General features: G+C 42.0%; 1 protein-coding gene across 1 annotated transcript in view; it reads left to right on the top strand.

Moving 5' to 3' along the window:
- Positions 1–1,099: 1,099 nt before the first annotated feature.
- The window catches only part of PON2 (paraoxonase 2), a 28,094-nt gene continuing 17,128 nt past the window's right edge, over positions 1,100–12,065 (top strand). The window contains exons 1-2 of the mRNA XM_066240410.1: positions 1,100–1,257; positions 9,487–9,557. Of these exons, the coding sequence (XP_066096507.1) occupies positions 1,184–1,257; positions 9,487–9,557 (145 nt within the window). The 5' untranslated portion in view covers positions 1,100–1,183. The remainder of the gene's footprint in view (positions 1,258–9,486; positions 9,558–12,065) is intronic.

The raw sequence follows: 12,065 nt of genomic DNA, 5'->3' as shown, positions 1-12,065 counted from the left end.
CAGGACTATTTAAGACTATTTACAATAACACAAAGGTTTAAAAGAATATTTTGATAATTGTTTTACTTTGTAATCCTTTGTATTTTATTGTATGCACTTATAAATATTATTCTGAGAAGGTGTCTATGGGTTCGCTATTTCCAGAGGAGCCTGTGGCACAATAAAAAGTAAGTTTCCTGGACTTTCAAAGGATGACTATTTAGCTTTGTATCTACCATTCATATAACCTAATGTTCCCTGGGACTGAATCAGAGATATACACAACAGAAGCAGAAGAGTCTTTTTCTTTTTTCTCTGGGTGGGGTGCAAAGGAGAAATGGGCATCTTCTTTTATCTACTACTTATTTATAAAACTGATATTTGTTGAAAATTTGCAATTGTGACATTTTCTGCCTACGTACTGTAAGGTGGCAATTAAATACCGGCAACCATGAGAAGATTATTTCAGGTATGCTCACTTATCATAACTGTTTCCATCTGGACAGGTTCGTTTTATATATATATATATATATATATATATATATATATATATATATATATATATATATATAATGTTATGGTTGTTAAAGTAAGAAAGAAGAAAGAGAGAGAAAAGAGAGAGAGAAAGAAAGAAACTGCCCTTATTTCAATAAACTGAGTTTAGATCAAAAAGAAGTGTCCAAGTCCTTAGGTCACCAGTCTAGATGAAGCATTGCTAGAATCAGGATGTTTCTTTCCTTTCACCTACATTCTGTTATAAAAAGTAGTGATTCCAACAGGAAATATTTACAGGACGTGACCAGCATCCTTGCCTGTGATAAAGAAGCTTTTAAATTCCACTTCTGAAAAGTTTCTTTCTGGAATCTAGAATAAGGAATGTCTATGAAGACGAGGGAAATGAGAAAGGCAGCGGCAGCCCGAGTGTCTTGGGGTTGGGGGTGTTCATTCGGGAAAGGAAGTCACGCCCTTCGCCTAATGTGGGGCGTGGGAGGACGGTCCCCGTCCCAGGGCAGCCGTCCCGGGAGGTCGGGTGGCAGGGACAGAGGCCCAGGGCTGGGTCGAGGGCGGAGCCGCGGCGGCCGCAGGAGCCCGCCTCGGCCAGGGACGGGGCGGAGCGCGGCCCCGCGGCCCGAGCTGGAGCCGGAGGCGGCGCCGCCCTCAGTGCCGCCGCGCCGGGCCCAGCGAGCGCGCCGCGTCCCGCGCCATGGGGCGGCTGGTGGGGCTGAGTTTGCTGGGCATAGCGCTGGGGCTGCTGGGCGAGAGGCTCCTGGCGCTCAGGTAGGTGGGGCCCTCCGGCCGCGGGCCGCCCGGCCTCGGGACGCTCTCCCGGCCCCGCGGGTTCCCGGACTCCGGGGGCCGCGGGGCGGACAGGGCGGAGGCCGCGGGTGGCTGCCCAGCGCCGGGGACGCGGCCGGGTGAGGAACTCTCCGTGGCTCGGACCCCCGCTGGGGAACCCCTGACTCCACCCCCAGCTTCCAGCACCACCCGGCACGGTGTGGGCTCAATCTCCAGACTTGCTAGAAAGTTTGTAACCCTTTGCCGCTTCCAAAGTTCTTTCCTACCTAGATGGACACATCAGTGCTTTGCAAGTACTCGGAGGCAAACCTAAGTGCTTGAACTTGAAAACAGAACGACCCCTCACGCATCGAAACTTGAATTCTACAGGTTTATAGGCGCTGCTTCTCTTCGTTGCCCAAACCAGCCTCCGTCTTGAATCTAGTTCTCCATCTCTCCCGGCTTAGTTGGAGGAGCTCCCTAATCTTGGCGGGGTGGATCAAAGACACTAGCGGTACTGGCTGACATCACTTCCTTACACATCTCTTCACGCGGGAACTCTGAAGCCAGAATGCCAGACAGTGCAAGGCTAGTCCATCTCACATTTTAGTGCTAATGAAAAAACACGGGTGGGAAGACATCATTGTTCCAAAATTACTAACTCAAATTCGATAAGCCTCATGCAAAAGAATTCCGGAAGCATTGAGGACCTCCTATGTATGTGTGCTTTGCTAGGCTCTTGTAATAAAGCTGTCTTCGCCTTTAATAAGTTTACCCTATTACAGGGGAAGAGAAAAATATCTATTATATATATATATATAGGGATGTTTAGGGTAGGTCCCACCAACCCCTACAAGCTTAAGGAGGAAAGATTACATCCCTTAAAGGTGGAGTTCAGGAGGAAAAGACATTGGAAATTGGCCTTGAAGGATGGGTGAAACATATGGCGATGAAGGAGTCCATCTCAGATGGAGAGTGCAGCTTGAACCAAGGGATTATGATGCAGAAGTTTGCAGACTAGCAGTAGAATGATTTGAAGAGAGCATAAAGGTAAGGTATGAGAGTAGTGGGGCGAGGGATAGATTTGAGATGGTTAAATATGTTACAAATTGGGACCTGCTTTGATGAGCAAAAGGTAACTAACTATTGATGTTTGTTGTATGTTCTGTTTGTTTGAAACAGGAGCCTGTTAAACCACATAAAGCACAGTCTGTTGTGCTGGGTAGAGAAGAACTTGGAAGGATGGATGGAAGTAGAGCAAGTAGTTCTCAGTCCTGGCTGCACATTCAGGTCCGGGAGGACTGATGTCTGGGCTCTACTCCCACAGATTCTGGTTCAGTTGATCTGGGTGGGCCCCAGGCATGTGAATTTTTTTATGTTTAAAAATTCTGATAATTCTAACGTGCAGTTAGAGTTGAGAAGTACTAGATTAGGGAGCAAATTGACATGGGAAACTAAATAGTTAGGGTGTTGTAATAGTTTGAAGAGAATAACAGGGGCCCCCAGACATGGGGGGGTGTCAGAGGTGATAGATACCAGAGTTCTCAGTTCTACTGTCCAATAGCTGTAGTTTCATCTGCAGATAAAGGGATGCAAGGAGGAGGAGCAGTGTGTGAGTGTGTGTGAGTGTGTATGTGTGTGTGTTGGAGATGGTAGTTAGAGTTGGAGGAGGCTCTTCTACTGGTAGGAAATGGACATGTTGACCTTAATTTTCGTGTTATGAAATGCCCATCCTGCTCCGCAGAACATTCTTGAGTTGGATAATTTTGTATGACCTAACTAGCTCTCAGTTTCAAAGACAAGACCACCAAAATTCACAAGCTCATTAAGTTGTCCCTAAACTTCAAAATTACTACAAGTTGAAGTTTTCTCAGTTAACAATTTTATTCTTACTAATCTTAAAGCTTCAAATTTAAGTCCCTCTCAATAATAAATGTTACCATTATAAACCTAAGAAAAACTACATTAAGCTTATGTACATAGATCACCTGATAGGTAATTTACAATTTAATGCAGTTTTTTTCTGTATAAAGATTTGACTATAATACACTTTTTTAAGCAGTGACTTTATATGGTGGTAACTTCATTGGATAGTTGAAGTCCCAAGTCGGCTGATGTGAGAATGTTAAAGTGCACGATGATGGCCAGATTGTGCAAATAAAAATGCAGGATGCCCAATTAAATTTGAAATTCAGATAAACAATGAATCATATTTTTTTAGTATGAGCATATCCCATGCCATACTTGATACATAATTATACTAAAATATCATTCAGTATTCATCTGACATTTAAATTTAACGGGGCATCTTGTCTTTTATCTCGCAACTCTATGATTGTAGAATATCAAGTACCCATTGTCTACAGAGTTTGGTAAAGTGCTCAAATGCATAATAACATTTCTTCTTTCAGACACTTAGAGTCAATTTCAAAAAGCAGCATGTTCCGTACTCTCCATAAGGAAAGGCTCTTCAAAACACAAAGTTTTTTCTTTGTTTGTTTTTGCTGTAATCTGGTACCTGCTATTTCATTATTGTATTTTTAGAGATGGCACTTGGGCACTCAAGTTATTTCTCTCCCGCAGGGTGCCCACTTAACTTTCAGATAAATAATGAATAAGTTTTTAGCATAGGTATGTCCCAGATGGATTAATGAAATCAAAGTTGTCTCTTTCCTTCTGAACTGTAACTGCTCAAGTTCCCTGGGGAGGATGGTATAATATACCCAACTTTTCCACTCCTCCCTGGTTGAGCAATAAAAGGAAAACTAGAAACACACAGATGTCCCCAGGCTAGTTGCTCCCTGTTGCAAAGTACACACCTTGGAATGAATCATGAGACCTGAGTGCATCAGAGAACTTTGTGTGGGCAGTTCCCAAAACAAGTGTCTGAACATTCTGCTTCTTGCCTGACACCTTTTATAACAGCTCCCCCAAGAAGCTATCTGGTCTACTTTTGAATACTTCTACAGGGTCAGGCTTTTTTCTTTTTTAATGTTTATTTTATTGATTTTCAGACAGAAAGAGAGAGAGGTGGGGGAGGGGGGACACATCAATTTGTTCTGTATGTGCCCTGAGGGGGGATCAAGCTGGCAACCTCTGTACTTTGGGACGTCCCAGACGGGCTATCTGGCACAGCCGGCTTTTGTCTTAAACCACCATCTTTAATATCATGTATTGCGTAAGATGGTGTGCTCGTCTTTGTGTCAAAAAGTTCTTTAAACCTAAATCTACATTTACTGACATTTGGAAAGTAAACCCTTTTCTTATTTCATTGAGTCTTCATATATGTCTTTCTGTCTATATTATACATGTAAAAACCGAGGCTGGAGAGGTTAATATGTTAACTCAAATAATTCGTGCTGAACCTGTACTCTAAGCCAGGTCTTCTCATTCCAAATCCTGTTCACCCCAGGTCCCACACATTCTCGAGCTTTTCTGCCGCTGGAATAGATTTCCCCAGCTTTGCGTGCCTAAGCACAAATTCTTAGTTACTAAGTGCAAGCATTATAGGGGCCCACGGGGTAAATGCCAAGGGGTTTTACAAGTCTGTATATGAGAGATAAAGCCTCTTAGTTCATATATAAGTCTGTACTTAAAAAGATAAAACCCCCTCAGTGGCTCGTAAATGCAGAGGCTGTGGGATGTGGAGCAAAGTAATGGCTGGTAGTCAGACTGGGTTTCAGACTGCTCAAGGCACGATGGTGCCACAGCCTGGCTCGCCTTGCCTGCTACCGCCCAAGGAGGCATGGGGTAACTGCCCGCCACTCTCGCATTCCACTCTGGGTGGGTAAAACTTTCCCAGTGAAAGAAGTATCCATTGAGTTCATGGTAATGACTGTGGATTTATGCTTTGTGGCCAAGTAGCCTGAATTCACTTCCTTTCCGTGTCTCAGTGTTCTAATCTTTAGGACGGGAATAATAATCCTACCTGCTCCATAGTGTGGCTGTGGAAGATAAATTAGGTCGCTCTTGGAATGTTCTAGGACAATGCCAGACACTTTGTAAGTGCTCAGTAAGCTTACCTCTGGTGACAGTGATGTACAAGCAGGGGGTCTTCTTAGGCTTTCTGTGCCAGAGACCCCACTGGCAGTCTGGTGAAGCCTTGACTCAGCATTGTGTTTGTAAATGCGTAAAGTACAGGGGGTACAAAACAAACCTGCATACTATTTAAGTTAATACTTATTTGAATACTTAAATGCTATTGCCAAAATATTTTTAAAATCTAGTGTATGATATAATACCATGGGCTTCTTTATTAAAGACATAAATAGATTGAGAGGTAGTTAAATATCTAACAGATATTTTGAAGTAGTGATGAGTATAATTGGTATTTTGAGATGTCCACTACCACAGACACGGAACGGTGTCTGTAACTTCTCTTAGTGACAGAATTGCACATGCTGCTAGTAGGAAGTTCTACGGTTTGTGGCCTATACTCATCATCAAAGGAAATGCTGAATTTCAGAAAGATGTTTAAATTAAATAAGTATCTATTTATTTTCTTCATCCAAATTCATGGATTCCTTAATCTTAACCCACGGACTCCTTGGAGGTCACTGGATGCCAGATGAAGGCCTGTGAGGTATATGCGTTTGGTGGCTGTCATCTTAAAAATGATTGCTGGCTCAGCTGAAGGAAGGCAGTATTTATTTTCTATGTTACACCTATCATATACTTGTAACTAAAAGGAAAATGACCAGATTTTAATGAAAAAGAAAAGTGAGAAAAACAACAGGAACCTAGAACAGAGAATGCAAATGGTTTTCATCTTTAATGTCCACATTGATAGTTCCAGGCAGTGGTTGCCTGGAACGTTGTGTCTGAGGCTAACTCTAGAGCAGAGGTCCCTAAACTTTTTACACAGGGGGCCAGTTCACTGTCCCTCAGACCATTGGAGGGCCGGACTATAAAAAAAAACTATGAACAAATCCCTATGCACACTGCACATATCTTATTTTAAAGTAAAAAAAACAAAACGGGAACAAATATAACATTTAAAATAAAGAACAAGTAAATTTAAATCAACTGACCAGTATTTCAATGGGAACTATGCTCCTCTCACTGACCACCAATGAAAGAGGTGCCCCTTCCGGAAGTGCGTTGGGGGCCGGATAAATGGCCTCGGGGACCGCATGTGGCCCGCGGGCCGTAGTTTGGGGACCCCTGCTCTAGAGTATAGGAGAGAGTGCTGTGATTGATTAGCAATGTCTGCATGAGATCAGGGTGGAATCAGCCATACCATCTGACCTAGTCCATTCGTAAGCATGCTATGGATACAAAATGTTAGGGAGCAGCAATAAGCTATAGCAAAAACATCACTTATTTGTGTTTATACCATTTATCTTTTTTTTTTTTTTTTTTTTTTTTTTTTTAGCATGAATGCATTTAGGCTTATTGATTTCCTAGTCCAAAGACGCTTGTATAGCTCTCTCTTTTATATTCCCCAAACTTCTTAAATCTATATATTATTAGTTAGGAGCACTTTTAGCTGCAAAAAACATGCATCAAATTAATGGTAACTTATACAAACAGAGGCATATTTTTCTCAGATGATGAAAATTCGGTAGGTGAAACCATTTTAGGGCTTGTCCATTGAGTCACTGATCACATAAAGGAACTAGGTTCTTTGATCCTTTACTAATGGCTTTATGACCTCACTCTTGTCATGTTAAAGACCCTGAAAGGTTGTTATAATCCCAAGCACTGCACGTGTGGTCGAATCCTGAAGAAGGGAAAAACTGATGCCAGTTAGCTCTCATCTTGTTCCTGTCTTTTCTATCAGGAACAGAAACTATCTCCCCCAAGAGCCTGGGTCATCTGATTATCCTGAAATACAAAAGAGGTTGGAAAGGCAAATATTTGGCTTGCCCATGTCTGCAGTGGAAAGGTTCAGGGAAGAAAGCGGGGGGCGGGGGGTGAGAATGACTTTAGGTTTGTCAGCTAATAGGGACTTCCACCCTGGAATACAGAAGTCCACCAGCGAGCAGGAAACTGGTAGTCTGCCCCACAAAAAGCCTTGTAGTTCTCTACTGAAAGAATTTGAAACCTATGGATCCCAAAGGTTGGGAACGAAAGCCTCTCTTTTATCATAAAGACAAGAAAACATGATTTGATTAACCAGAAGTGATGCATGGCCCTGTGTAACTTCAGTTTTAATAACAGGCAGTCTGCATATCGGGAGATGATATTGCACAACTGAACCAGTTGATGAGGATTGCCCTATTAGCAAAGTGTAATCATCAGTCATTTATGCAAACTAAGTTGACTCTGAAAAGTACTCCGTATTAAACTGTTCAAACACATCTGGATTTTATTGTATCCATATCGTTTATCCTTAAAATAGGTAGATGACAATCATCATTATCCCTGTTTTTATACAGTCAAATAGGTATAATAGTCAGTTGTATAAAACTGACACCCACATGAGCAATACAGAAACATGATTAAAACTGCAGCTGTGACCTACTGCCATAGCTACACCTGGGACCCTATGTGTCAGCAGAACCTTCGAGGTCATCTAGTCTCATCTTTATTTTGTACATAGAGAAGACTGAGGCTAATAAGAGATTGACTGACTCGGTGATGGTATGCAATCTTGCTGCGAAGACAAAAACACAGCTCTCTTCTCTCCTTTCTGAGAAAAATACAAGAGCGGGTGGGAGCATTGCCTCTCTACGTGGTACCTCCGTGCCTTATGCCGCACCTCAGGCGAGCTGCTTCACCTCTGAGTCAGTTTTCTCATCTGTAGAATAGGAATAATGGTACCGCTTCTTAGGGCTATATTAATAACTAGACGAGTTCATTCAGATCAATCACATAGGACTGTGACAGAATCAAGCCCTTTTCGCTATTTTCATCATTGGTTTTCTTTTACCACCTGTACTTATCGACAGCAGCATCCTCATCACTAGTATCGCTACGAGCGGTGCTGCTATGACGTGAAGCTAATCGTGCTTGTTTTCCCCTTTCAGTCACTCCTGCAGCTCATACATGTGGGAGTTACTGTATTTTTACTGCTTTATTTTTAAATTTTAGTTGCCATTTTGTTCATTTTTTATTTTATCGATATGTTTTATAGACTTTATTTTTTATTGCTTTCTTGATATATTGTTTCAAGAAATTTAACACTATTTGAGTTCTATGATTCCAAATACATATTAACAGAATTAATTAAAAATTTTATATGTGTTATACATTGCCAAAATATATAGCAGTTGCCACCAGCTGTTAGTGATGCGGGGTTATCTAGGCCTAGTATTATTACTATTTTATTTATTTATTTTTAGTAGCCTTCCCCATATTCAGTGTCTAGAAGTCAGAAGCTGTCACAGAGATGAAGAGGAGAGAGACAAGCAGCAGATTGTCCCTCGGTTTCTTAAATGTGTGGATGCATGAACCGCTCTGAAAGATGTCGATTATGCCACACTGGTGTCATTATTTATGACTGTGGAGAAGAGATAGAGAAGGCGAGACAATGAAAGAAGAAAGGGGAAACCTAAAGTAGGGCCTTCAAAACAATAGATCCCAGATGTGTTTGCCCAGCTGCTTTGTGGCCTTCTCCTCTAGGGTGGAAGAAAGAGGGCGGATACTTTTTTAGAGCTCAACATTTTCTCATGGTTCCTGCACTTTAGTTTTCCTACAACAACAACAGCAAGTAGTTTTGCCAGAGTAAGTAGTGCTTGCCAAGCTTCTCAGCCCAATATAGATTGTCACAGGGATGGGACCTCCTCCACTCATTTCTTAATAACTATTTGTGGGCTGTCTTCTGCGTGCCAGGCTCTGAACAATGCCATTTTCTCTTGGCCTCCCTTCAGTCACTGTGTCACTTTGCAGACGACCTGAGCATTTCTTGGCCCTTCTGTGTCCTCAGAGGGAAGACAGGGCTTCTGGTTGTCCATCTGGATGGAGCTCTTCCCACAGCTCAGAGCTGGGAGGCATGTGGCCTGGGACCAGGCTCAGATCTGCAGACACAGTTGCATTAGAAGTTTTATTTGTTGCGTCACCGACTTTCTTTTACAACCCACGCTCACCTGTTGAACTTGGCGATGTGCTCTGTTACTTTAACTTCATTTCTGGTGCTGTTTTATGTTCCTTGCCATGTCTTTCTTACCTTCTTTTTTCTCTGCTTTAGAGTTACTCTATGTTTTCTGTATGGCTGTAAGCCTCTTAAACCCTTTCTGCAACAAAGCAGGGAATACCTAAAACAAATTATTATTATTATTTTTAAAACAGGAACCGACTAAAAGCATCCAGTGAAGTAGAGTCCATTGACCTTCCAAACTGCCACCTGATTAAAGGCATCGGTAAGCATGACAAAATGCTTGTTGTACACCTTACATTTTTGGTCAGTCACCAATATTCAAAAACTCATTAACAGTATTTTGGCACGCAGTCACTGTTTATCAGAGGAAAAATCACTTTAGATCAACCAAACCCCTTCAGCCAACCTCTTTTGATCTCATGCACCCTGTATTTCTTCTTCTCTTTTACTCTGTCTGTAATTTATTAATAATTGTCTAATTAATCCTCTATTTATTGTTTATGTTCTTGCTTAGTGACTTTTCTGAGCTATTTGTGTGAAGTGTGTATTCTTTGTCGTCTGTGGCCGCCCCGATCTGGGTTCTGTTAGCCTAGGAATCAGCTAGCAGAAGAAAGACAGAAGGAAAAGAAGTTATAAAATAGAAAATAAAAATCTTTCAACATAATCTCTATTGTCCACAGAAATAGACGCAGAGATAAAGGTTTTTTTCTTATCCTTCCTGAATTTCCAGTGAAAATGCAAACATACCTTAGAGATACTGCTTTTTGGTTCTAGCCCTTCGCAGTAAAGCCAGTATTGCAGTCAAGTGAGTTGCCATCTTTTTGCTGATGGTAGGTCATGCTTTAATTCAGGGGTCCCCAAACTTTTTACACAGGGACCAGTTCACTGTCCCTCAGACCGTTGGAGGGCCGGACTATAAAAAAAACTATGAACAAATCCCTATGCACACTGCGCATATCTTATTTTAAAGTGAAAAAACAAAACGGGAACAAATACAGTATTTAAAATAAAGAACAAGTAAATTTAAATCAAGAAACTGACCAGTATCTCAAAGGGAACTATGCTCCTCTCACTGACCACCAATGAAAGAGGTGCCCCTTCCGGAAGTGCGGTGGGGGCCGGATAAATGGCCTCAGGGGGCCGCAGTTTGGGGACCCCTGCTTTAATTTGTAAAAAATGCAACATCTGGGAAGCATATATATATATATATTTTCCCCCACAAATGGCATTTTAGGATAAGATTATATTCTGCAACCTGCTTTATTCCAAATGCAGTGTGAACAGCTGTTCACATCAGCACATGTGGATTTACCTCATTCTTTTTGGTATTTACATGTAACATGATTTATTTAATCATTTCTCTCTTAAGGTCCCTTTGGGTGGTTACAGTTTTTTGGAACTACAAACACATAAGCGAACATCCTTGTGTCTATAGCTCTTGCGTTTGTCTGTCTGCAGGATAAATCCTTAACAGTGGGATCGTTCTTCAGTTGGCATATATTTTTCAAGTTTCGATTGTCATGGTTACATTGCCCTTGAATTGACGACACTCATAAACCCAGTACCTTGTATTTGTAGCCACATTCTCTCTTTTATTTATTTACAAAAATATTTATTGATTGATTTTAGAATGAGAGAGGAAAGGAAAGAGAGAGAGAGAAAGATAAACATCAGTTTGTTGTTCCGCTTATTTATGCATTCATTGGTTGATTCTTGTATGTATCCTGCATCATACCCACAACCTTGGCATATCAGGATGATGCTCCTACCAACTGAGCTACCCGGCCAGGGCCACAGTGCCTTTTTAGCAAAAACCAAAAGTGTGGCAATCTTTCTTGATCACACACAGGAGGCTTCACTTTCATGAACTCGGTCAATTTTCAGAAGAGCCTTTTCTATCTCAAAGTTTCTTTTTGATCTGTCTCCTCTTTTTTTCTGTTGCTACTTTTCTACTCTTCCCAGTCCCATCTCTCTTCCTCTAGATGCCTTGACTTCTTCCTCATGGGCTTCTCTTTCAGTTGCCCAAACATTTAGCAGGAAGATACAAAGTCAGGCCTGACCTGTGGTGGCACAGTGGATAAAGTGTCGACCTGGAACGCTGAGGTCGCCGGTTCAAAACCCTGGGCTTACCTGGTCAAGGCACATATGGGAGTTGATGCTTCTTGCTCCTCCCTCCCCCTTTCTCTCTCTCCCTCTCTCTAAAAATTAATTTAAAAAATACAAAGTCAGTATCAAATACTAGATGGACCAGATCAGTGCTGAATGATACAGACAGTTCTAGAACTAAGGTTGTCTGGAATCTCAAGAAACGAAGCAGTGCATCCTGCCTTCTGGCTGCTGTCACGAAGAGACCCCTCAGAATTGGTCACTAAGCAAAAGCCAGATGGCATCTGGAAGGGATGTTGTAAAAGTTGGGAGGTTGAGTCTGTGATCTCTAAGGTTACTTTTGCTACTGAGTTAATAATTATCAAATTATTGAGCAGCCCTTGGCCTTGTGGAGCCTGCCTTCTGTGAATTCAAGTCTCAGAATAGACAATAAGGAACAGCCAAACACAATGTAGGACAGACTGCCAAACGGACTGCGGACGCTGCTCGCGGGGCTGGAGGGTGTTGTCAGAGAAAAACAAGCCCAACGATATTCACATTCCGAACAAGCATCTGTCCGTGTTTGTGACCTTTATGTTGTGATGTGTTGTGAGTTGCTGTCTGGAACTGGGAAGAATCAGGGAATATGTCACCTATGGCCCCTCTTGTGAAGTGCTTAATGCCT

Source organism: Saccopteryx bilineata, chromosome 7 (genome assembly GCF_036850765.1).
Source record: "Saccopteryx bilineata isolate mSacBil1 chromosome 7, mSacBil1_pri_phased_curated, whole genome shotgun sequence".
Taxonomy (NCBI): Eukaryota; Metazoa; Chordata; class Mammalia; order Chiroptera; family Emballonuridae; genus Saccopteryx; species Saccopteryx bilineata.
Note: the sequence above shows the minus strand (reverse complement) of the source record. Positions and strands in the feature narration are given on the sequence as shown.